The 27046-nt window shown below is 41.4% G+C and overlaps 1 protein-coding gene across 30 annotated transcripts in view; it reads left to right on the forward strand.

Annotated features, from left to right (window-relative positions):
• TACC1 (transforming acidic coiled-coil containing protein 1) overlaps positions 1 to 27046 on the forward strand; it is a 124627-nt gene that overhangs the window by 69491 nt on the left and 28090 nt on the right. For 13 of the 30 annotated variants that reach the window (XR_010159494.1, XR_010159493.1, XM_063817038.1 and 10 more), the window contains one exon: positions 21926 to 23042. The exons of 3 other annotated variants lie outside the window; for them this stretch is intronic. Coding sequence is in view for 25 of the 27 variants with exons in the window: in XM_016959364.3 (XP_016814853.1) it covers positions 21926 to 23042 (1117 nt within the window). In the remaining 2 variants the exon portion in view is untranslated. Of the gene's footprint in view, positions 1 to 1004; positions 4462 to 7799; positions 8034 to 21925; positions 23043 to 26414; positions 26451 to 27046 lie in introns of those variants that run through there. 14 more of the 30 variants (XM_024345126.3, XM_024345127.3, XM_016959363.3 and 11 more) reach the window with 7 other exon arrangements.

Below are 27046 nucleotides of genomic sequence, written 5' to 3' on the forward strand. Positions count from 1 at the left end.
TTATCCAGCATCAGCTTCTCAGCTCCATGTGGGTGGTTGCTACTTTGTGAGAGAGGCAGTTGGTATTTTGAATTTTCCAGTAATTATTTCTGAAGAGATGCACATTATGGTTGTTTGGCAGCAACAGATTGAAGTTACACAATCCCAGATCTCTGCACAGGAGCCCCATCTGTTAGCACGTGCTCTTTCCCCCCTTGCTCTTCCTGCCAGAATAGGTTGGGGATGGGGGAGAAGTTTCGTGGGGAGGGCCTTCTATGATTTCTGTCTGTGGAAGGGGATTTCTACTCTGTCTAAAATATAACCTCAAACAAATCCAGATGGTTCCAGAACCCATGGGCATCTCATGAGTGAGAAGAGAAGACACATTCATTGCTGGATTGGCTTCTCTGGAGGAGGCTTTGGCTTCCTGGTGGGTGGACACTTCCTGATAAGCAAGTCCCATCCTCTTACCTTATAATCTTGGCCTTTAGAGATACGGTTTGGGTCTCTTTTTATTTTTCTTCTTTTTTTTTTTTTAGAGACAGGGTCTTGCTGTGTTGCCCAGGCGGGAGTGTGGTGGTACAATCATAGCTCACTGCAGCCTCAACTCCCAGTCTTAAGGGATCCTCCTGACTCAGCCTCCCAAGTAGCTGGGACTACAGGCGTGTACCACTACACCTGGCTTGGGTGTCTTTTTAAATAAAATAGCATAAAGTGCTGTTTTGGAAATTTGAAGTGCTTTCTTCATCCTTAGTACAAACTTTTTTCAGTTTACCAAGTGGTTTTCCAGATTATTCTTTACCTGTAGAGTCTTAGGTTTTAGGGGGAGCCTCTCTCAGGAGTTAGAAGCTTATCTCAGGAGAACAGCAGTGTAGCTGGTGCCCTGTCTCTTAAAAAAGCAATGAAATTTGCCCTACCGTGACTTCTGGGTAATGTTTTTGTTTGGTGGTTTTTTGGAGGTTAGGAAGGGGTTTAAACAGGTAGTTTGTTGTCTGGGTTCTGCCTGTGTGTGTGTGTGTGTGTGTGTGTGTGTGTGTGTGTGTGTATGTGTATTTTTCTGCTTTGGTTGGTGAGACAGCTTAAAACTATGATGTACCTAAGAGGATGGTCTGCCTTGACTCACCCACTCAGAATCCCGCTGACCCACCCCTCTCCCATGCTTCCGGGGATCCTGGGCCCCAGCAGTTGTTGGGGAAATGTGAGCTATGCAGCCCATACCCTTAGATTCTATCCCGCATTCCTGGAAAAGGGCCTATTGTACGGTTGTTCCAACCCTGGACAATAAATTGTGTACTTCTCCATTTTAAGGCTGATGACTAAGTGAGAACGAACATATATAAAACACACTTCAACTTTGGAGGAATCAGAGAGACTGGGAACCCAAAGACATGAAACTGGGGGAAAAAAACCACTCAGATTTTGGACTTTTAGCATTAATGCTAATATACATCTGATTAACAGTCTCCTCAGGGCAGACCACTTGAGCAGAAAGGGTTGGTGCCAGAATCGCGCTTGTTTCCCTCCTGAAGCCCTTGATTCAGTGTGGGGGAGGAGGGCTGGGAGGGCAAGACCAAGGCACGGAAAGGAGGAGTGGGACCTTCAGGGCAAAGGGCCAAGGGAAGAGCTATGCCAAGCCATCCCCCAGCCGTTAGCCTAGAGCTGAGCTGCGGCATCACTGAACAATTAGCTAGGCCTTCTCAGTATGCGACAGATGAGGTGAGGAGGAGTCCTTTATGTATCAGACACTTGCCCTGCAGTGGGCACTGATTGAGCATCAGCTCTGTCTTGGACGCTCAGTTTCTGCTCCCAGGGATACAAAGAGTAAGGCCCCTGTGGGGCTCCGAGTCTGGAGGGAGCTAGCCCTGTCCTGTTTCCCAGACCTCTTGGCCGCCTTGGCATCCCAAGAAGTTTTAGCAGCAAAAGATAGGGAATTTGTGAGGGAAGAAATTCCCCCGCAAATCTGGAGGTCAAATGTTAAAAGGAAGAAGGAAAATGTTAAAAGTTAGAATTTTAAAAATCCCCCTGCCCACAAAGTAAAAAAAGCCTTTTGGGCTTAACAATTATAACTCTAGGATGTTTCATATACCATACTTGGCTACATCTGTTGTGGAAAAGAGGGATGATGTCATTTTTTTCACCTCTTTCTGTAAATAGAATTTATGTAGCACATGTGGGCTTCCTCAAGAGAAATTTAAAACCCCAAATTGATGGGATGGTGAGACCTACCACCTCTCTCAAGCATGTGTCTCTCCAAGTGACACACATAAGACACTATTTAAAGCATGTACTTTGGATGTGTGTGCTGGCTCACTCCTGTAATCCCAGCACTTTGGGAGGCCAAAGCAGGAGGATTGCTTGAGACCAGCCTGGGCAACAAAATGAGACCCCGACTCGACCAAAAACAAACAAACAAAAAATTAGCAGGGCATGATGGCTTGTGCCTTTAGTCCCAGCTGCTCAGAAGGCTAAGGTGGGAGGATCACTTGAGCTTGGGAGGTTGAGGCTCCAGTGAGCCGTAATCGCCCCACTGTACTCCAGCCTGGACAACAGAGCAAATCTGTGTGGTACAGTTGAACATTTTATTAGAAATCACAGGACATTCCTCCTGCTCCATTTCCCTCGGGTCTGAGTCTCCATGTTCTTTTTTAAAAATAGTTTTATTGAGATATAGTTTACCTGCCATACAATTCACCATTTAAAAGCTTTATGATAGTTTTTAATTTATTGACAGAGTTGTACAACTATTATCTCAATTTAATTTTTAGAACATTTTATCACCCCCAAAGGAAACCCTATACCCATTAGGTGTCACACTCCATTCCTCTTCCTTCCCACCTCCAGTCCTAGGTAACTGATGATCTAGTTTGTGTCTCAATAGATTTGATTATCTAAATGTTTCATGTAAGTGGAATCGTAGAATATGTAGTCTTGTATGACTGAATCAGTTCACTAACCATGTTTTCAAGGTTCAGCTATGTTGTAGCAAGTATCAGGACTTTATTCCTTTTTTATTGTTGAACAATACCCCATTTTATTGATATACTATATTTTATTTACCCGTTTATTGGTTGACGGACATTTGGGTTATTTACACTTTTGGCTATGATGAATAATGCTGCTATGAACATTCACATTCATGGATTTATGTTTTCATTTCTCGGGTATATACCTAGGAGTAGAATTGCTAGGCCATATGGTAACTTCATGTCAAACATTTTGAGGTACTGCCAAACTTTTTCAAACTGGCTGCACTATTTTACATTTCTGCCAGTAGTATTTGAGCGTTTCAATTTCTCCATATCCTCTCCAACACTTCTTATTGTCTGTCTGTTTGGTTATAGCCATCCCAGTAGGTGTGGAGTAGTTTTGATTTGCCTTTGGTTTTCATTTGCATTTCCCTAATGGCTGATGATACTGAGCAACTTTTCATGTAGCTATTGGGTATTTGTATATATTCTTTAGAGAAATGTCTATTCAGATTCTTTCTCCACTTTTTAATTAGGTTATTTATCTTTTTTATCACTAAGTTATATATTCTAGATGCAAATTCCTTATTAGATATGTGACTAAATATTTTCTTCCATTGTCTTTTCATTTCTTGATGGTGTCATTTGAAGTGCAAAAGTTCTTAATTTTGATAACGTTCAGTTTACTTGTTTTGTCTCTTATGCCTTTATGTCGTGTATAAGAAGATTTTGCCTAACCCACAATCACAAAGATTTACTTCTTTGTTTTAACAGTTTTATAGTTTGAGCTCTTACATTTAGATTTGTGATCCATTTTGAGTCCGTTTCTGCATATGGTGTAAGGGAGTAGTCTAGCTTCATTCTTTTGCATGTGGATATCCAGTTGTCCCAGCACCATTTGTCAAAAAGACTATTCTTTTCCCTATTCAATTAACTTTGCACCCTTGTCAAAAATCAGTTGGCCATAGGTACAAGTATTGATTTGTAAACTCTTAATTTTGTTTCTCTGATCTATATGTCTCTCGTTATGCTGGTACCACCACACTGTCTTGATTACTATAGCTTTGTAGTAAGTTTTGAAATCAAGAAGTATGAGGCCTCCAAATTTGTTCATTTTTTCAAGATTGTTTTAGCTATTCTGAGTCCATTGCATTTCTATATGAATTTTAGAATCAGTCTGTTAATTTTTGCAAAGAAGGCAGCTGGGATTTTGATATGGATTGTATTCAATCTGTAAATAAATTTGGGAAGTATTGCTGTCTTAACAATATTAAATCTTCCAATTCATGAACATGGGGTGTCTTCCATTTATTTAGGTTTTCTTTAATTGCTTCAAGCAATGTTTTTTGTTGTTGTTGTTTGTTTGTTTTTTGAGACATGGTCTTGCTGTGTCACCCAAGCTGGATTAAAGTGATGCAAGCATGGCTCACTGCAGCCTCAACCTCCTGGGCTTAGACAGTCCTCCTGCCCAGCCTCCCTAGTAGCTGGAATCACAGGCGCATGCCACCACGACCAGGTAATTTTTAAATTATTTGTAGAGAGAGGGTTTCCCTATGGTGCCCAGGCTGGTTTCCAACTCCTGAGCTTAAGTCATCCTCCTGTCTGCTGCTCCCAAAGTGCTAAGATTACAGGTGTGAGCCACTGCTCCTGGCCTTGCAGTTCTTATAGTATAAGTTGTCTCAGTCCGTTTTGTATTGCTGTAAAGCAGGGGTCCCCAACCCCTGGGCCTATTAGGAATGGGCCACACAGCAGGAGGTGAGCAGCAGGGTGAACGAGCATTACTGCCTGAGCTCCACCTCCTCTCAGATCAGCGATGGCATTAGATTCTCATAGGAGTGCGAACCCTGTTGTGAAAGGCACATACCGGGGATCTAGGTTTTGTACTCCTTGTGAGAATCTAATGCCTGATGATCTGAGCTGGAACAGTTTTATCCCAAAACCGTACCCCTACCTCCCATCTCCCCGGTCCATGGAAAAATTGTCTTCCATGAAACCGGTCCCTGGTGCCAAAAAGGTTGGGGACCACTGCTGTAAAGGAATACCTGAGGCTGGGTAATTCTAAAGAAAAAAGGTTTATTTGGCTCACAATTCTATAGGCTGTAGAAGAAGCATGGCACAGGCATCAGTTTCTGGTGAGGGCATCAGGGAGCTTCCAATTATGGCAGAAGGCAAAGGTGGAGCAGGTGTGTCACATGGTGAGAGAGGAGAAGGAGAAAGAGAGAAAGAGAAAAGGAGGCGCTGGGCTCTTTAATAATCAGATCTGAGGAGAACTAATAGAATGAGAACTCACTCATTACCTTCAGGACAGCAACAAGCCGTTCATGAGGGAACCACCCCCGTGACCCAGACACCTCCCACTAGGCCTCACCTACAACACTGGGAATCAAATTGTAACATGAGATTTGCAGGGGACAAATATCCGAACTACATCAACATCTCATATTTCTTTTGTTAAATTATTTCCTAAATATTTTTGATACTGTTATAAATGGAATTGTTTTCTTAATTTTTTTTGGAATTTTCATTGCAAGTGTGTAGAAATACAATTGATTTTTACACATTGATCTTGCATCCTATAGCCTTGTTGGTTTCATTTATAGTTTTTTGGTGGATTCCGTAGGACTTTCTATATGAAAGATTATGTCATCTGCAAATAGAGATAGTTTTACTTCCTTTCCAATAGGGATACCTTTTATTTCTTTTCTTGCCAGTTACCTTGGTTAGAACTTGTAGAACAGTGTTGAGTAGAAGTCGCAAGAGCTGACATTTTTGTCTCGTTCTTGACCTTAGGATGAAAACATTCAGTCTTTTATCATTAAGTATGACGTCAGCTGTGAGTTTTTCATAAATGCCCTTTATTGAGGAAGTTCTCTTCTAGTCCTAGTTTGCTTAGTGTTTTTATCATAAAAGAGTGTTGGATTTTGTCAAATGCTTTTTCTGTGTGTATTGAGATGATCATGTGTGTTTTGTCCTCTGTTCTGTTGATTGTTGTGTGTTATATTAATTGATTTTCAGATGTTAAAGCAACCTTGCATTCCTGGGATAGATCCTGTTTGTTTGTGGTGTATAATCCTTTTTATGTGTTGCTGGATTTGGTTTACTAGTATTCTGTTGAGGATTTTTGCATCTATATTCAATAAAAGATGCTGGTCTGTAGTGTTTTTTTCCCCCTTGTGATGCCTTTGTTTGGTTTTGGCACCAGAGTAATATTGGCGTGATGGAATGAGTTGGAAAGTGCTTCTTCCCTCAGTATTTTTTGGAAAAGTTTACAAGCAATTGGTATTAATTCTTTAAATGTTTGGTAGAATTCATCAGTCTGGTCCAGGTCTTTTCTTTGGAGGAAGTTTTAAATTTACCAGTTTAATCTCTGCCTGTTTTAGATTCATTCAGATTTTCTGTTTCCTCTTGAGTTGGTTTCAGTAGTTTGTGTCTTTCTTGGAATTGATCTATTTTATCGAAATAGTCTAATTTGTTAGCTTACAGTTACTTATAGTATTTTTTCTTATTTTTTAATGGCATTAATAAGCCTTACTGTGCCTTTTACACAGAGTTGATTTGAGGATCAAGTTAGGTAATGTTTATGGAAGTGCTTTGAAGGCTATATAAGTATGAAGTATTTTATTTGTTCTAAATTTTTAATTATAGGAAAACAGTTGTTCTAGAACAAATTTTCATTAAATTTCTTTGCATTTTTCACACTCAATGTCAAGAGTAGCCCACTGTTAGCACTGTTGCAATTTTTTTTTTTTTTTTTTTTTTTTGAGACGGAATTTCGCTCTTGTCGCCCAGGCTGAGTTCAGTGGCGCCATCTTGGCTCACTGCAACCTCCGCCTCCTGGGTTCAAGCAATTATCGTGCCTCAGCCTCCCAAGTAGCTGGGATTACAGGCACCTGCCACCATGCCTGGCTAATTTTTTGTATTTTTAGTAGAGATGGGGTTTTGCCATGTTGGCCAGCCTGGTCTCAAACTCCTGACCTCAGGTGATCCACCAACCTCGGCCTCCCAAAGTGCTGGGATTACAGGCGTGAGCCACTGTGCCTGGCCTGTTGCAATTTTTTATTTTTCAGATGGGTTCTCACTCTTTTTCCCAGCCTGGAGTGCAGTGGCACTATCACAGCTCACTGCAGCCTCAACCTCCTAGGCTTAAGTGATCCTCCTGCCTCAGCCTCCTGAGTAGCTAGGACTGCAGGCAAACACCACTGTACCCAGCTAATTTTTAATTTTTTTGTAGAATCAGGGTCTCCCTATGTTGTCCAGGCTGGTCTCAAACTCCTGGGCCCAAGTGATCCCCCCTACTTAGCCTCCCAACTGTCTACAGTTTATGAAGTTAACATTTGTGATTTGCTCCTCTTTTGTGAGTTGCACTTGAGGGGAGAGATTATTGCCCTTGTTACCAAAGGAATATGAACTAAGATTGAGTTGAAAGGGCAATTAAAGTGATTTTTCGACCTATTTCCCTATTTCTTGAGAGATAGCAGAACATAGATCCTATAGTATCAGGCTCAAAGGGCATCAGTGCCCCATTAGAAAGTCATCTTTGGGCTCTGACCCATTTGTTCCTGGGTAGCATTGAGAGCAGCTGTTTCCTTTCCTCCCTGAGGAATCGCTGAGCGTGGTCTATTCTTTGGCTTCCTAACCTCTCTCATAGCCCATACCTTAGATGAATTATTTGCATTCCCACCTCTTCCCAGCTTACTTCTAAGTCAATAATAAAGGTCCTTTAAAAATACAAATCAGTTGGCTTTCAAAAATAAAGCATCATTTTTTCTAGAGCTTTCTTCTTTTGCTGAATACGAAAACAAATGTAAAAAGGAAGTAACTCATTGAGAAAGGGAAGCTGGTGACACAGGAAATGACTCCTTTAAAAGCAGAAGTCCAGCTGCAGGGTTTTCTGTGCAAATGTGTTGTGGGCCTTGAGGTGGCATTCTTATGAGGCGGTGGTAGGGCTTTCCCCTGATTCAGTACTCAGCTGGTCTCAAGGGGCTTTGAGTGTGGCTTTTGCCTCCTTAACTGGATGCTGAATAGGCTCCTTGCACTTATTTTGGGACTCCGTTGTGCCTGTGCCCAGCACAGGGTGTGCTGCTGGTGGTAAGGACCTGTGCTTGGTTGGTTGGTTGGTTGGTTGGTTGGTGATCTGAGAAGATAACTCTGTGGTTCAATTTTAGGGCTTCAGGTCCTGGCAAAACTGCCAGTTTAAATGAATTACAGAGTGCCGACATTGAACATCTGGTTTGGATCTTTATTAGAATTTCTTAATACTATGGCTTACAGTCAATTGCTTTTATATGTTTGTAAAATTTCACCATTAGTGCTGAGCCTTCCAAATTTGTGGCATCCTTTGTGTGTCTTATGTGGCCCTTAGTGGCAGAGACGCACACTTGGGGCTTGAATTCAGCAATCTAGGCCACTGCCTTGGTAACCAGGGCTTCTATTCTCTAGTTGTCAGAGGCTTGCTTAGTATAAGACATATTGCAACCTGGGCAGTTGTGTGAAGCTGTGAGGTCACCTCCACTAATGAGGACAGAGTAGAGGAGCGAGGGGATAATTCTATCTGTTTGAGATACCTGGCCCCAGTGTGGTCGTGTGGGTTCCCTGTCTGACTTCTGGGTGCTCAGAAGCATGGCCCCGGGGGTCTGTAGAGACATGCCATCTGCTTCCATCCTGGCTCCATGCCTGCCTGCTCTCAGTGGTGTGACAGTACAGAGCAATGACCTTGACTCCGTCATGCCATCAGCAGGAACCCTGGAGCCCTTCCTTGGTTTATGGTCCACTTGGGTTTTCTCAGGTTCATCCTGTGAATGAAGAGAAATTAGATGAACGAAGATAGCTCTAGAATTAATTGAGGGGGGGCTCTCTAGCATGATTGAGTCATGGTCTGCCTGTGTGTGTGTGTGTATGTGTGTGTGTGTGTGTGTGTGAGAGAGAGAGAGAGAGAGAGAGAGGGAGAGAGAGAAAAAATAAATTCCATCCGTCTGTGTTGGGAGGAGAAACAGGGATGGGGCTGGCTAGGTTGAGGATGGGAGTCCTGTGATGAAATGGAAGCAGAGGAGAAGTGGGTAGAAGGGGACTTGGTTTTGGGTAAGAAGATATTTTTGTGCTTACTAAGAAGGATTCTAGGCCTGTATTCTTACTGCTCAGTAGACTGTGTTCATGTATCAGTGGCTAACCTGTACTTGTGGAATATGCGGTTCTCTTCTATACCAGTTCTCTGATTCTCCAGCCCCAGCTGGGTTTTCAAAAACTCAGTTCTATTCTGATACTTACTTCCTCGAGTTAGCCTCAGACTCCACAGGCTTAAGGGCTCAATCTCACAAAACTGCTCTCGCTTCAGATGCCAATTGCAAGTCCCAGATCCCAGTCACCTGCACTTCTGTCTGACTTGGCTACAAATTTTGGAGTTTTCATACCCTCGCCCAGGTTTGATAATTCATTAGAATAACTCCGAGAATTCAGGAAAATGCTAAAGTTTACTGGTTTGTTATAAAGGATACAACTCAGAAATAGCCACATGGAAGAGCTGGGTGTAAGGAGTGTGCAGAGCTTCCATGCCCTCTCTGGGAATGCCATTCTCCATGCACATCTAAGCGTTTGCCAGCCCAGAAGCTCTCTGAAGCTCATACTTCGAGAGTTTTTATAACTTGGTCTTCAGCCCCCTTCCCTTCCCAGAGATGGAGGTGGAGAGGGCTGAAAATTCCCATCTTCTAATCATGCATTTGGTCTTTCTGGTCGTCAGCCCCCATCCTGAAGCCACTTGGATATGAGATATTGTTTATGTGTTTTGAGGTCAGAAAGAGAGCCAGCGTGTGTATGTGAGAATACAGGAGACTTGTCCAAATTCTGGCAGCTTTCTCAATTATATGTCAGCTGTCTAGAAACCCGTAAAAAGGGCTGTCTATCTAAAGGAGAGGAAGTGGTGGACAAATCTGAAAGGAGCTCTTAGACAATGTTTTGCCATACAGTTAAAATCTGGAAGGGAAAAGTCAAGCATAGCTGAGAATAATGCCAAATCTGAAGTGTTAATGCACATTGTTTTCCAAGTGGTTGCTGTTTTATCTCATCTTAAATGAGATTCTACATGTAAAAGCAGCTAACCAGTTGATTCTCAGTATGTTAGTTGAATATACTTCTCTGAAGTTTCAAAAATATTTTGTGATAACATTTCCCCTCTTCTAAGACTTTCAAGTTTTTTCGTAGATTTGAATTTTAACCCAGTATATTTTCAACATAACAGAGTACAAACTAGAATATTAAGCTGTTTCCCTCAATCCTTAAAATTTTTCATTCCATACCTTTTCTTTTAAAAATACAGAGAGGGAGAGAACTCTTTTTACTGCAAATAGTCTTTATCCTGAATAAGCATAAAAAGCATCTACTGTTTAAGATCACCCGTGGGCGATTCACACAACCTTTTAGATTTAGGGAAGGCTGACTATTGAAAGGAAGAGTTTCATTAACAGCAACAAATGGGCCAGAAGTGGAAATTTTGGTCTATTTGTGGATTTCCTCTGTGTTTGCTTTTAATTCATCTACTGATCTAATCTCTGTCTGTATTCACCAAGCCGCCAGGCAATGCTGTGCTTGTCAGAATCAAACTCATCAAACTCCTTCTAGAGAGAGAGCCTTTCAGTGCCCTGGAAGAAGGTTTTTAGGGAACACAGGATTTCTGTAAAAATGGAAAGGCACATGAAGGTAGGTTAGTTACATAACAGTGCTTTCAGATGAAAAGCAAGGCCTGACAGCTGTGGCCCAAACTCTTCATTATGGGAGATTGGGACCTGGAGCCTACTGAGGATCTGGGTATGTAACTTCTTATAAAAGTGACTTGTGGTGTGATACTTGAAGTTTAGGTTCTTTCCTTTCCTTTTTCTTTTCATTTCCCAGGGACTTGCTCTGTTGTCCAGGCTGGAGTGCAGTGGTGTGATCATAGATTACCGCAGCCTCCAACTTCTGGACTCAAGTGGTCCTCCCATCTCAGCCTCCTGAATAGCTGGAACTACAAGCATGTGCCACCACACTTGGCTAATTTACTTTTATTTTTTGTAGAGATAGGGTTTCACCTTGTTTCCCAGGTTGATCTTGAACTCCTGGGCTCAAGCAACACCCCCTACTTTGGCCTCCCAAAGTGTTGGGATTACAGGCGTGAGCTGCTGGTCCTGGCCTAGTGTTTTAGGGCAGCACTAGGTATATGGGGTTAGCTGGTACTGAGACACTTGCTGATAGTGTAAATGCAAATAGAATCTTACCCAAACATACCTTTTCAAGTTATGTGGTTAGTTTGTTTTTCTCTTTTTTTTTATTCTCAGGGCTCCCCAAACTGGTTTAAGTAAATGAGCATTCCTCTCCCACCCACCGCCTCTGCTTGTTTGGACCTTCTCTTGGTGACTGAAGATGCCAGACTGAGATATGGGGTCTGCAGTGACTTGGTATAGGGCTGGGCAAGTTTATTTACCTGGCACCTGCCCCGAGCTGGCCAAGAAATGACTGGGCCGGGGGCGTATTTTCAGTGGAGTTCCTTCAGCCCTCTGCCCAGCCTGGGGACTGAGCGGGGTGGTGTTTGTTTTCCTTCTCCATTCCACCATGACAGGGCCATGCGTTTTACAATGTAGCAGATAAGGGTCCCTATCACTGATGCTAACTTTGCATAAATCTCTTGATTCCCAGCTGCTTGACTGATATAGGAACACAAGTACCAGTGAGAGGAGCATGTGGGGGTGAAGCCATCTCATACAGTACTACCCTTCCTAGGTGTAGAGTGAGGAGATGTGCCACGGCTGTTGACCCTTCTTAAACTGCAGAGCGTTTGATGTCCAGGGACAGTTGTTGGGGCAGGGTCAGACTTAGAGCTTTTGTCTTGTGCTGAGATGTGCTCCTTTTTCTTTCCTCCCCCTTCCCTAGCTCTTGGACGGCTTTGCCCCATCACTGATTGGTGCACACCCCCTTTTGAGAATCTCAGGGACTCAGTTTGGTAAAAGCAGCTGGTGGAGATGATGGAGAGAGGAGGAAGACTCTTAAAGGAGTGGGTATATGTGGAAGAATGAGGGAAAGGCCCTGTCCTTGTGTTATGGAGATTAGGGCAGAAATAGAAAGCTAGGAGAGAGTTTGGCAAAAGGTGATTCTCATAGACTCCTTTCTTTGGGGGCTGTGGGACTGATGGTGAAGGAGTCTGGGTAACAGAAAAAAAAAGAACCCCAAGAGGTGGATGAGTGTGGGACCTACAGAAGGAGGGGAAAAGGGCTTCTCAGCTCCTGACAGCTGAGTGTTGGTAGCGCTTTACTTCCCTTCCCTTTAACCCTTAGGTTTTCTGGAAGCTGTAGGGAAAGAACACATAGCCCTGGATATTCTGGCTCTGGGATCCTATGAAGGAGAATGGTAGTAAATGTTTAGGAGTCCATGACAAAAAGAGTGGGAGAGAAATTATGTAACTGTAAAAAAACTTTAAAAAACTAGGATCCGCTTCCAACACTACATACAAAAGTAGACCTTCTATTTCCATTGCCCAGATAAAGGACTATCAAGATTTTGCCATACTTGCTTCCACCATCCTCTTTTTCTTTTTTTCCTTTTTTTCATTTTGTTACTTAGGTATTTTTAAAAGCAAATTCCAGATATCATGTCATGATACCACCTATGATCATGTCATTATACCTGTGATGTAATTATCAATAATATTACTCTTTTAATTTAAAAATATATTTAAAATTCAGGTTTTATCTTACATTAGATTCATATTTTTTAGGTAAACTTTTTTTTAAATAAACTTCTAGCTGGGTGCAGTGGCTGACACCTGTAGTCTTAGCATTTTGGGAAGCTAAGGCAGAAAGATCAGTTGAGGCCAGGAGTTTGAGAACAGCGTGGACAACATAATAAGACCCCATTTCTACAAATTCTTTTTTTTAATTAGCTGGGCACACTGGCTGTATGCCTGTTGTCTCAGTTTCTCAGGAGGGTGAGGCAGGAGGATTGTCTGAGCATAGGAGGTTGAGGCTGCAGTGACCTACGAGTGCTCCGTTGTACTCTAGCCTGGGTGACAGAGCAAGACTCTGTCTCCAAAAAATAAATAAATATTTAAAATTTAAAATTAGGATTTAAAATATGTTAAAGCTCAAAGATGAAAGTGTAGAATGGATATCACTTATTATTATGTAGTACTCAGTGTGAATTACGATGATCACATCTATATCCATGGCTCTGGTGATGTCAAATATTATTCCCAGCCCAGATTTCTTCTCTGAACATACTTCTACCTATTCAACATCTCTGCTTCAAAATCCCAAAACAGGCCAGGCATGGTGGCTCACACCTGTAATACTATCCCTCTGGGAGACTGAAGTAGGAGGATGATGTGGGCCCAGGAGTTTGAGACTAGCCTAGGCAACGTAGTGCGACCCCGCCATCTGTACATACAAATTAAAAACTAGCTGGGTGTGGTGGTGTGCCTGTAGTCCCAGCTACTTGGGAGGCTGAGGAGGGAGGAAAAGTTGAGCCCAGGAGGTCGAGATTGGAGTGAGCCGGGATCACGCTACTGTATTCAAGCCTGGGTGACAGAGTGAGACCCTGTCTCTAAAATAAATAAAGTATAACAATGTATTTAAGCTATGTTTAAAATTTTTTTTGGAATGAAATATGGAATGATAAAAAAACAAAAACCTGAAACAGATCTCAACATGTCCAAGGCTAAACCCATGGCCCCACTCCAACAGTCCCCAAGCATTCACTAGTATTTCCTGAATCTCACTGAATGGCACTAGTCTTCTAGTTTCAAAGGCTAAAACTTACAAATCATCTTTGCTACCTCCTCCTACTTCAGTCCTGTATCCAGCTTATCACCCAGCCTTATCAGTCTCACCTCCTTATTTCCTCTCTAGAGCATAACTTCTCCTCCTGTTGTGGGAAGTCAGGGACCCTGAACGGAGGGACTGGAAGAACATAAATTGTGAAGATTTCATGGATATTTATCAGTTCCCAAAATTAATACTTTTATAATTTCTTATGCCTGTCTTTACTGCAATCTCTGAACATAAATTGTGAAGATTTCATGGACATTTATCAGTTCCCAAATAATACTCTTATAATTTCTTATGCCTGTCTTACTTTAATCTCTTAATCCTGTTATCTTCGTAAGCTGAGGATGTATATCACGTCAGGACCACTGTTGTACAAATTGATTGTGAAGCATGTGTGTTTAAACAATATGAAATCAGTGCACCTTGAAAAAGAACAGAATAACAGCGATTTTCTGGGAACAAGGGAAGACAACCATAAGGTCTGACTGCCTGTGGGGTCGGGCAGAATAGAGCCATATTTTTCTTCTTGCAGAGAGCCTATAAACGGACATGCAAGTAGGAGAGAGATTGCTGAATTCTTTTCGAAGCAAGGAATATTAATAATTAATACCCTGGGGAAAGAATGCATTCCTGGGGGGAGGTCTATAAATGGCCGCTCTGGGAGTCTCTGTCTTATGCGGTTGAGATAAGGACTGAAATACGCCGTGGTCTCCTGCCGTACCCTCAGGCTTACTAGGATTGGGAAATTCCAGCCTGGTAAATTTTGGTCAGACCGGTTCTCTGCTCTCGAACCCTGTTTTCTGTTAAGATGTTTATCAAGACAATATGTGCATAGCTGAACATAGACTCTCATCAGTAATTCTAATTTTGCCGTTTGCCTTGTGATCTTTGCTTTGCCCTTTGCCTTGTGATCTTTATTGGCCTCAGAGGCATGTGATCTTTGTAACCTACTCCCTGTTTGTACACCCCCTCTCCTTTTGAAATCCTTAATAAAAACATGCTGGTTTTGCAGCTCAGGGGACATCATGGACCTACCGATATGTGATGTCACCCCCGGTGGCGGCCCAGCTGTAAAATTCCTCTCTTTATACTCTTTATATCTCAGACTGGCCGACACTTAGGAAAAATAGAAAGAACCTACGTTGAAATATTGGGGGTGGATTCCCCCCAATACTTCCTATTCATTAGCATCACCCTTGTCAAAGCCCCTAGAATAAAATACTAGCAGTTTCACATGTTCCATTTTTACACTCTTTAATCCTTTTCCACATTGCAACTGGGGTCTGTTCAAAATATAAACCTGAGTATATTCTCTGCTGCTTAAAAACTCATGGCTTCCTGTTGCTCTTAGAATAGAACCAGATTCTTGACAAGGCCTGTAAGGCTCTGTCAGCATGATGCCTTTCTATTTCCCATCCTCATTTTTCCCCTTCATTCTTTCAGTATTATTTAATCAATATCTCTCTTTCCTGCTAGTCTCTAAACTGCATGAGAACAGAGCCCTCCTCTTTTTTGCTTGCTGTTACGTCCCCAGTGCCAAGCACAGAGCCCAGTACATAAAAATACTTAGGTATTTGTTGAATGACTGAGTGAACATGTGAGTGAAATGGAGGGGTGAACCATTCCTGATGGATAGGGAGCTGGCTTCTCTTTGCACTCATTGCATGATTGTTTGTTTTCTCTTATATTGAGTTGAAATCCACTTTCCTCTTAATAGTTGTCCATATGATCCTAATTTTTTCCCTTTACCTCAAACGCCCTTAAAATATTTGTAGACTCTATCGTGTTTCTTAGTTTTCTAGGCTAAATATCTTAGACTAATTGTTTACAGATATACCACCTTGATCCACATTCCTCTAAGGACGTCCATTTTTGTTCACAATTTTTTTAAGATGAGGAGCTCAGAACTGAATTCAGAATCTAACTGAATTCACAATCTCAGATGTTATGTGATCAAGGAGACTACAAGAAACTGTTCTGGCCATGAAGAGATGAATTTAACATATGGTTTAGCACCCAGGCCTTAGAGTTTCGACAGATTTGGTAAAATTTGTCATTAGTGGTAAAGACTGATGTCTTGGTTCAATAAGATAGTCCCGATGAGCTCTTAGTAGCCCATTGCCTAGTCCATCCAAACCCTCAGTGCATTTTACTCAATCCTGTTGTCATTGATGTTTCTGTTTATCTGTTGATAGGATCTGAGATTGCATATGCTTTGTGCTCAGTTATGCCACCATGGGTTGTATTGAGTTGCAATCACATGTTAACTGCAATCACATGTTAGAAAATGTTGACTGGTTGCTCAGGTAGGTCTCTCATCCTGTACTTATATGCAGGTTTTCTCTTCACCTCTGGGCTCCTTGAAGACATTGCATAGGACATGGTTGTAATGCCCATCCTTTCATATCAGAAGGGTTTATGTGTTTGTCTCTCGTTAGGTGACATCAGTTGATCTCAGAATCTTGGGACTTGAGTTCTCTGTGCACTTTAGTTTGAATACATTTGGTCTCAGAGGGCAGAAATCCACTCACACTAGCTCAAATATGTATACATCATTGAGAAAAGGGAGTTTCATAGAAATTAAGCTGGGGCAGTGTAGGTAGGCCTTTGTGGGCATTGAAAAGTCCTCAGGTACCTCCATTCTCTATCACTTGCCCACTGGGATAGGATGGTCTTCTGTCTTTATTTTATCCTGACCTCAGCCTCCTACAGATCTACTTACTGTCTTAATTCAGATTCTTGAGAGAGAGAATCTGTTATTTGTGTCACTTGGATAATCAAATAGAACTTATTTAGGAAAAGACTAAGTAGAACAAGGGTCTACTGCAGTATGTCTGATGTGATATTAATATTCTGTAGGTCCAGAGGAGCCATTGGACATCAACAACTTAAATGTTAGGGATGCAAATGGGTACTGAGTTCCCAGGCACAGCCTGATAGTTTCAGGGTCAGAATTTTATGCAGTGATCAGATTTGAATGTTTGGAAGTTAAAAATACAGTCATTCACCATATAATGATGTTTTGATCAACGACTGACTGCATATATGATGTGATCATGTAAGATTATAATACCATATTTTTACTGTACCTTTTCTGTGTTTAGATACACAAATACTTAGCATTGTGTTACCATTGCCTACAGTATTCAGTACGGTAACATGCTGTTCAGGTTTGTAGCCTAGGAGCAATAGGCTATACCATAGGTATGTAGTAAATATACCATCTAGGTTTGTGTCAGGTACACTCTATAATGATCACACAGTGACCTGCACAATGATGAAATCACCTAATGACAGATTTCTCAGAATCCGTTGTTAAGCAACACATAACTGTATTCCCTATTCCACAGAACAGGGTTTAAATAATCAGACTGTTTCAAAAATAAATGGAAAACCTCTCATGTCTGGCCTAGAATCACCTCTCTATAGACAGAAGTACTAAAAGAACCAAATAAAAGAACCAAATAAAAAATCCATTGGAAAACAAACCCAAAGCAAATGAAAGGAGGTAGTTCTTGTCCTAACATTTAATATAGGCTAATTAGTTTATGGGTAAATACACTTTATAAATTGTACACAAGAAAATACACATGTAATACCAATATTTTAGAAGTAGAATTTTTATTTTTAGCAAATCCATCATGATTTACTTAGGTAACAAGTTCTTCCAGTATATCAGTTTGATTTATAGTAAAATGTAGTGTAAAATAGTTTTCTAGATGGAGAAACAGTGGCTCCGGACCATTTCTTGCTTGTCAGCATATGGAAAGGGTGGCTCTCCCACCATGCCACACCATCCACTCCTGCTGGGCGCACCAGGATAAAGATGTTAAAATACAACCTCTTGTATAGGGTTTTCAAGATCTGTTACTTAGAGTGGGATCATCTGTGGTACAACTGAGAGATGCTGAAGTTCTCCTTAAAAGGTCACGTGTATTAAGTTCCTAGAACGCCTGTTCATCTCCACTTATTTCCATATCACCATTTTTAGAGATGCACTTCCCACTTTAACCATAGTTTTCAAAATCTTAAGGCAGTGGAACCTTTTCCTCAAAAAACAAAAATTATGTGGACTCTAACATATAATAGATTTTTTGTTTGTTTGTTTTTGAGACGGAGTTTCACTCTTGTTGCCCAGACTGGAGTGCAGTGGTGCGATCTCGGCTCACTGCAACCTCTGCCTCCCAGGTTCAAGCGATTCTCCTGTTTCAGCCTCCCAAGAAACTGAGATTACAGGCATGCGCCACCATGCCCAGCTAATTTTGTATTTTTAGTAGAGATGGGGTTTCACCATGTTGGCCAGGCTGGTTTCGAACCCCTGACCACAGGTGATCCGCCCGTCTCGGCCTCCCAAAGTGCTGGGATTACAGGTGTGAGCCACCGTGCCCGGCAATATATAATAGATTTTAAGGTGATATATATTATAGTTGTAAAGATTAAAAACATTAATTTTAAAAACAGTGGGATTTGTGAGATTGAAACATACAAAATAACTAAATCAGAGTCTAATTAAAAACTAAGCCGGATGTGGTGGCATGCACCTGTAATCCCAGCTACTCAGGAGGCTGAGGTGGGAGGATGACTTGAGCCCAGGAGTTCAAGATCAGCCTAGGCAACGTAGTGAGACCATGTTTAAAAAAAAAAAAAAAAAAAAAAAAGAATAAAATTTATTTCAGTAGTGTTTGGATTACATGTTATTGAAAGAACCTTGATTTATGCAGGTCAGTAGTTGCAGATAAGTTTTTAAATAATTCAGCTTAGTACCTGAGAGCGTGCCTTAATTAAACTATTCCAAAAGTCTGTAAGAGGAGCAGAGGGGAATTTGTGTTTCAGATTTGAGTTATTAACAATATCTAACAATTCATCCAATTTATTAATTTTATAGATGTAAATTTTAGAAATAGTACATAAAGTGGTTCCTCATGAGTTTAAATCTTTTTGGTAGAAAATACAAAACTAAGATATTTAGAAGTATCATTTTTAAAAAATCTCAGATAATTTAGTGCTGTGTCTGTTAAATAGTCACTGTTAAAAGGCACATTTCCTGTTCTGGATGTTCTCAGATTCTCCAGCACCAACTGGGTTTCCAAAAATTCAGTTCATTTCTTAAACTATCTGTCCTTAGTGCAGACCCCACAAGTTAAGGTCTCAGTCCCACGAGACTGCCGCCACTTCAGATACCAGTCACAAGTCTCGGTGCTTCTGAGCAACTGGCTATAAATTTGGGGATTCTCATAACTCCTCTTCTCAGTTTCAGTAATTTGCTAGAACAACTCACAGAACTCAGGAAAATACTTACATTTACTGGCTTATTGTGAAGGATACAACTCAGGAAATGTCAAATGCAAGGGATACATAGGGCAAGGTATCCCCATACCTGCAGCAGTGCAGAGCTTCCACTCCCTCTGGGCACACCACCCTCCCAGTAAGTCAACATGTTCACCAACCTGGAAGCTCCCTGTCCCTGTCATTTAGGGGTATTTATAGAGGTTTCATCATGTAGGTGTGATTGATTAAAGTATTGGTCTTGGTGATTGAGCTCATTTTCCACCCTTTCTCCCCTCCCTGGAAGGAGTGGGGACGGTGCTGAAAGTTGCAACCCTCTAATCTTGGCTTGGTCTTTCTGGTGACCAGCGCATTCCCGCGGCTGTCAAGGGACCCCCAGCACCCAGTCATTCATTAACACACAAAAGACACTCTGACCAGTCAGGAGGTTCCAGGGGTTGTAGGAGCTCTGTGCCAGGAACTGAGGACAAAGACAAAATACGTATTTTTATTATACCACCTGTGTTGAATCTAAAAAGCTGACAATAAGCACCAAAACTTAAAAGAGTGATAACTATCTAAACCTTGATATAATCAAGACTCATTGTTGTACAACTGGCCTGTCTTTTAACTGAGCCAGTTGTACATGGAAACACATGGATATTTGCAGCCTTAGGGTGCTGATGGCTTGTTTTTAGTTGTCTGCCTCCGCATCATCAGCACAAAGAAACAATAACACATTTATAACAGTTCACATGCATGGACAGAGATAATAGACTCTGTACACATAAGTGAAATTGTCAGTACAGTTTAAAATGTTCTTGTTAAAATTTTGTGTGTATTGCAGTTGAGTTTTTAAACTTTTTATTTATGAAAAGTTTCACAACTGTATGACAGAGAAAATAGTACAATGAAAACTCCCATATACCTATTCCTGGACAACAGTTACCAAGATTTTGCCATACTTACTATCTCTTTTTAAAAAAATCCTTTTGAAATATGTTAAACCAAATTCTGGTTTTGAAGCACTGAGACGTTTTAACACATTTTAGTATTAATAATAGTTAAACATATATTTAAAAGAAAAATTTTAATTGGACATTTATAGAATATCTGAAGTATGTTTGTGAAGTATAATTTATAAACCAGTACCCAATAATAATCATAGAAGATTCATGAGAAAGGTGTGTGAATGCTTTAAAAAAACTATTCCAAATCCCAGCTACTTGGGCAGCTGAGATGGGAGGATTGCTTGAGCCCCAGAGTTTGAGGCTGCAGTGAGCTGTGATCACACCACTGCACTCCAGCCTGGGCAACAGAGTGAGAGACCCCTTAAAAAAAAAAAAAAAAAAAAAAACAGGCTGGACGCAGTGGCTTATACCTGTGACCCCAGTGCTTTGGGAGACCAAGGCAGGCAGATTGCTTGAGCCCATTGAGACCAGCCTGGGCAACTTGGCTGTCCTGTCTCTACATAAAAAATAAATTAAAATAAAAATTAGCCAAGCTTAGTGGCTCATGACTGTGGTCCCGGTTACTTGGGAGGCTGAGGTGGGAGGATCACTTGAGCCTGGGGAAGTCAAGGCTGCAGTGAGCCATGATCAGGCCACTGCACTCCAGCCTGGGTAACAGAGACACTGTGTCAAGAAAAACAAAAATAAAAACTATAGCTATGATATTCCAGTGGTACTTGACTCTGATCCTGGATTAGGATTAGGAAGTAGGATTAGAGGGTCATCTTTTAATTTCCTTTAAAATCATGAGATATTATAACCAATTCACTGAGTTTTTCTGTGCTACTCTTGTTTCAGATATCTACGTTAGGAAATCACTTTTTGCTTTAACGAAATTACCTCATTCACACCTTCCTAATATTTGCAGCACTTATCCTAGTAAGACCACAATTAAAAAGGATTTTTATTTTTCACAAGTGATTTAGAGAATTCCTGGTCCGACTTAGAGACAGAGGTTCTAAAGAAAAAATAACTTTATTGTTTTACAATTTGTGTCTTAGTAAAATAAGGGCTATTTGTTTTAAAGCCATTTCCATATCTGGTTTTTCAAATTAGCTTTCTTATTTGGTTCTTTTAGTTTTTAGGTCTACAGAGAGATGATTCTGAGCTGGTCACAGTAGATTTTTTAAATTTATTTTTGAAACAGTCTTTTTAAATTCTGTTCTGTGGATACATGGCTTTTTTTTTTTCTTCTTTTTTTTTTCTTTGAGACAGAGTCTAGGCTGGAATGCAGTGGCGCAATCTCGGCTCACTGCAGCTTCTGTCTCCCGGGTTCAAGTGATTCTCCTGCCTCAGCCTCGTGAGTGACTGGGACTACAGGCGTGTGCCACCATGTCTAGCTAATTTTTGTATTTTTAGTAGAGATGGGGTTTCACCATGTTGGCCAGGATGGTCTCAATCTCTTGACCTCATGATGTGCCCGTCTTGGCCTCCCAAGATACTTATGTTTTTAACATTCAAAGATTCAGATCTGTTCACTGCATAAAGTTCTGACCCTGAAGCTGTCAGGCTGTGCTTAGGAACTGTCTCAGCACCAATCTGCCTCCCTGCACCATAGCTGTTGGTTTCTAAATATTCCTCCAGACCAGTTTTACCCTACAGAATGTTAACATCACATAATAATACATTGCAGCAGACTCTTGCTCTATTTATCCTTTTTCTAAATAGCTCTTTTGGTGTACTTACTATTCGTATCACTTGGATAATGCACATACACAACTTGGGATAGGAAAATTCATTTTAGGGTGTTGTGCCAGCTCTTCTCTTTCAGGCTGTGCTGCCATCCTTCCTGAACTTTAGAGATGCTTAATAAAAGCAAAGAGGGAAGAACTTGCTATTTGTTTATATGAATTTAGGTAAGAGAGGATATTTACCAGTGACAGATAATTCTTTAATAGATGGTTTTTGTGTTTTATTTTAGAATCACAAGAAGCTGATGAACAGCTTGTAGCAGAAGTGGTTGAAAAATGTTCATCTAAGACTTGTTCTAAACCTTCAGAAAATGAAGTGCCACAGCAGGCCATTGACTCTCTCTCAGTCAAGAATTTCAGAGAAGAACCTGAACATGATTTTAGCAAAATTTCCATCGTGAGGCCATTTTCAATAGAAACGAAGGATTCCACGGATATCTCGGCAGTCCTCGGAACAAAAGCAGCTCATGGCTGTGTAACTGCAGTCTCAGGCAAGGCTCTGCCTTCCAGCCCGCCAGACGCCCTCCAGGACGAGGCGATGACAGAAGGCAGCATGGGGGTCACCCTCGAGGCCTCTGCAGAAGCTGATCTAAAAGCTGGCAACTCCTGTCCAGAGCTTGTGCCCAGCAGAAGAAGCAAGCTGAGAAAGCCCAAGCCTGTCCCCCTGAGGAAGAAAGCAATTGGAGGAGAGTTCTCAGACACCAACGCTGCTGTGGAGGGCACACCTCTCCCCAAGGCATCCTATCACTTCAGTCCTGAAGAGTTGGATGAGAACACAAGTCCTTCTTTGCTAGGAGATGCCAGGTTCCAGAAGTCTCCCCCTGACCTTAAAGAAACTCCCGGCACTCTCAGTAGTGACACCAACGACTCAGGGGTTGAGCTGGGGGAGGAGTCGAGGAGCTCACCTCTCAAGCTTGAGTTTGATTTCACAGAAGATACAGCAAACATAGAGGCCAGGAAAGCCCTTCCAAGGAAGCTTGGCAGGAAACTGGGTAGCAAACTGACTCCCAAGATACAAAAAGATGGCATCAGTAAGTCAGCAGGTTTAGAACAGCCTACAGACCCAGTGGCACGAGACGGGCCTCTCTCCCAAACATCTTCCAAGCCAGATCCTAGTCAGTGGGAAAGCCCCAGCTTCAACCCCTTTGGGAGCCACTCTGTTCTGCAGAACTCCCCACCCCTCTCTTCTGAGGGCTCCTACCACTTTGACCCAGATAACTTTGACGAATCCATGGATCCCTTTAAACCAACTACGACCTTAACAAGCAGTGACTTTTGTTCTCCCACTGGTAATCACGTTAATGAAATCTTAGAATCACCCAAGAAGGCAAAGTCGCGTTTAATAACGTGAGTGACAGTGGGCGCTGGGTGTCGTGCTCTGTGTCTTCTCTGTTGAGTTTGGCAGCCAGCTACTTTTGGCTTTGGTGAACTGAATTTACCTTTGAGGTGCACCGAGGTTCATACAAAGCTTATAATGTTATCCTGCAGTCTTCACTATTTGGCTTAACTGTTGTGTGGAATCAGAAATACCAGAGGTTTCCTTTTCAGATTGTTGTCTTATTTCTGAATCCTTAGCTTAATCAGCTAAGTTCTTTTCCCTTGACCCTAGAGACTTTTTTATGTTTAAAAAAAATAGACCAGGCACCGTGGCTCACACCTGTAATCCCAGCACTTTGGGAGGCCGAGGCAGGTGGATCACTTGAGGTCCAGAGTTTGAGACCAGTCTGACCAACATGGTGAAACCTGTCTCTACTAAAAATGCAAAAATTATCTGGGCGTGGTGGTGCACACCTGTAGTCCCAGCCACCCGGGAGGCTGAGACATGAGAATTGCTTGAACCCAGGAGGCAGAGGTTGCAGTGAGCCGAGATCACGCCGCTGCTCTCCAGCCTGGGTGACAGCAAGACTCCATCTCAAAAAAAAAAAAGAATGGCATGAGATAGACAGGTAGAGATTTGATGGTTTTCAGAAATCCTGGCTGGACTGTTAGGAGTCGTGTTATAGACAATTCAAATGTCACTGCTGGCCACCGTCTTCATACTCTATGGATAAAACAGAAATTCCAGTCCTGTAACTTACCTCTGTAGCGTCAATAACGTGGGAAATGGTCCAAAAGGGTCTTGTAGAAAGAAGACTTTTTACATAAACAGAAAGCTGTGATTTTTGTGGGAAACAAACCTACCACTAAAATTGATGAGAATTCTTGTCTCCATGTGTAATTTCTGGCTCATCAGCCAGGAGGTAAAATTTCAATAAGAATCAAGAATATTTTAAATGATCAGTTAAAACTGAGTAAATTAGTTGGTTTAGTCAATCCCCCATCTCTCCTGGGAAATTATCTGACTTTTGCAAGGTCCTTGGTGTTTTCAGTGTAATTACCTAAGGTCCTATTCCATATCAAGTTTCAGTTTAACTTTGCTACAGGATTACTTTATCACAAAACTTGAGTAGATGATAATACAATCATACATCACTTAGCCACAGGGTAAGCCACAGGGAAATGCATCCTTAGGTGATTTTGTTGTGTGAACATCGTCAAGTGAACTTACTCAAACCTAGGTGGTGAAACCTACTACACACCTAGGCTATATGGTACAGCCTGTTACTCCTAGGCTACAACCCTGTACAATACAGCACATTATTGTACTGAATAGGTGCTAGGTGTGGTGGCTCACACCTGTAATCCCAACACTTTGGGAGGCCAAGGTGGGAGGATCCCTTGAGGCCAGGAGTTCAAGACCAGCCTGGGCAACATAGTGAGACCCCCCCTCCCACCCCCCCCCCCCACCGATTCCCTGTCTCTTAAAAAAATTTTTTTTAATTAGCTGGGAGTGGTGGTGCATGCCTGTAGTCCCAGCTACTCAGGAGGTTGAGGCAGGAGGATTGCTTGAGCCCAGGAGGTTGAGGTTGCTGTGAGCCATGATTATGCCATTGTACTCCAGCCTGGCTGGCAGAGCAAGACTCTGTCTTTAAAAAAAAAAAAAAAAAAAAAAAAAACTACTATAGGCAGTGTAACACAATGGTAAGTATTTGTGTATCTAAACATATCTAAGCATAGAAAAGGTACAGTAAAAATATAGTATAAAAGATAAAAAATAATACACCTGTATAGGGCCCTTACCATGAATGGAGCTTGCAGAACTGGACGTTGCTCTGAGTGAGTCAGTGAGTGGTGAGTGAATGAGAAGGCCTGGGACATTACTGTACACTACTGTAGCTTCTATAAACACGGTACACTTCAGCTATGCTAAATTTATTTAAGTTTTTTTCCTTCAATAATAGATTAAGTTTAGCTTACTGTAACTTTTACTTTATCAACTTTTAAATTTTTTAAGAAGTTTTGACTCTTGTAATAAAACTTAGCTTAAAACACAAACACATGGTACAGCTATACAAAAATATTTTCTTTATATCCCTATTCCATAGGTTTTCTTTGTGTAAAATTATTTATTTGTTTACTTTTTAAAATTTTTGTTAAAAACTAAGACACAGACACACACATTACCTAGGCCTACCCATTACCTAGGCCTACTCAGGATCGTCAGGACATCACTAGACAATAGTTTTTCAGTTCCATTATAACCCTATGGGACCACCATCGTATGCATGACTGAAATGTCATTACATGGCACCTGACTGTATATCCTTTTGTGGCCCTAAAAAGGGCCACATTTTACTAAAAAGTTTGAGTAAAATGTAGATATAAAGAAGGACCAATGAGATGCAGGATGAAATATGGGAGTATGAGAAGCACTGTGTTTGTACTTGTCACTGTAGATCAGTTGGGGAAATGCTTCTCAGCATTGCTATGACTTAAAGAAAAACTCCAGATATCATGGTGACTTACAGCAGAAAGGAAGACGCCCAGAGGTTTAAAGAGCAGAAGGATCAACTTCAGTACCAAGAAAGTAGAGAGATATAGGAACCAGTTCCTCAGCAGCCCCAGAATGGCTAAGGGGAGTGAAATGTCATTAGTAGCTCTCGATCTGTTCTTTGATTATATATAAGCAGTTAAATGGTTGTTGGAAAATATTATTGATTGGGTGCCCTCTTTTGTGGCTTTTAAGGTTGGTTACTCCTCTCTAGACAGCACTTAGGGTATGTACTGGGCACGTCACTGCCTAGGTACTTCCTCCCCTAAATGTGGGATGCTTCTGCATACTGAAGTTGATAAGGAGTCATTTGTGAGTCTTTGAGTTGCATGCAACCAATGCATTAAATAAGATGAAATCTGGGCCAAAGAAAGGGTAATTTATTCTACACTTTATATTCGGCAGCAAGAAGCACCGTCTCTCGAGTCCTGCCACCCTCACCCAGTAGCCTTTTTCCCCTATTCTGTTTTTGTTGAATGAACTTCTTGATCTAATACACTTAATAGGGCTTTTTTTAAGGCCTTATGCAATCAAAAATGTTGTCGTCTTGTTCTTTTTAGAAGAAAGGAGTGCTAGACCTCTTGGAAGTTTATTTTTCATCTGTAAATTTGAATTTGTGGCATTTCTGAGTGTTTCTACCAGTCTCCTTTGTAGTTGAGGTCTGTTCATCATTCACTCACTAGTGATAACATTCATGAATACGACATTTTTAATTTGTATCTCACCTCATAGAAAGAATTGTGCAGCTTTTACATCTGCCAGACTAGAGTTGAATATTCCAGTCTTTACATGATTTTTTTCTCCATCTGTCTGTCTCTTTCCTGTCTCTAATTTTGTTGGTGCATCAGGACTACTGAACAAGTGAAATTTCTCTGTTTTCTGTTGTAAGTACTCCTGCTGTTTCTTTAGTCCCTGGGACCGTTGGCAGTTTCCTCTCTCCCCTCCCCCAGCCATCTCTCCATAGCATGTTTGCTTCTAATTCTGAGTTTGATCTTCTGATGATTTTTTTGCATTTCATCAGTCACTTCATGAGTCAGCTTAGCCTTGCAGTTGTCCATACCTAAGGGAGTGGGGCTTGGCCTTTACACCTTAGGTGCTAGAGCTTGCACTCCCTGGCTTGGCAGGTGTCACGTGGCGCTTTGACAATACCAAAAGCTGGCTTGGCCCCAAGATCATCACAGCAGTGGTTTGAGGGACTGTTCTGCTATTTAATATTGGAAATCATTGGCTTTTTTGGCAGGATAAAGCTACTGGCTTGGAACAGTTAATAAATTTTACTGAGTCAGCTCAACTTGAGTTTGGTGGCAGAGGGTAGCACTCAGTAAGAAGATTAGGGAAAGAAGATCATGAACTAGTGATTATGCACATTCCGGTAACTTATGTGCTTGTCTTTGTATTTTTTCTCACAAAAGAAAAAAAGTTGCAAATAATTTTTTCTCTTTTTTTGGTCACAGTGGTGTTTTTCCTGGAAATTCTAAGT

The sequence above is a fragment of the Pan troglodytes genome, chromosome 7 (assembly GCF_028858775.2).
Source record: "Pan troglodytes isolate AG18354 chromosome 7, NHGRI_mPanTro3-v2.0_pri, whole genome shotgun sequence".
Lineage (NCBI taxonomy): Eukaryota > Metazoa > Chordata > Mammalia > Primates > Hominidae > Pan > Pan troglodytes.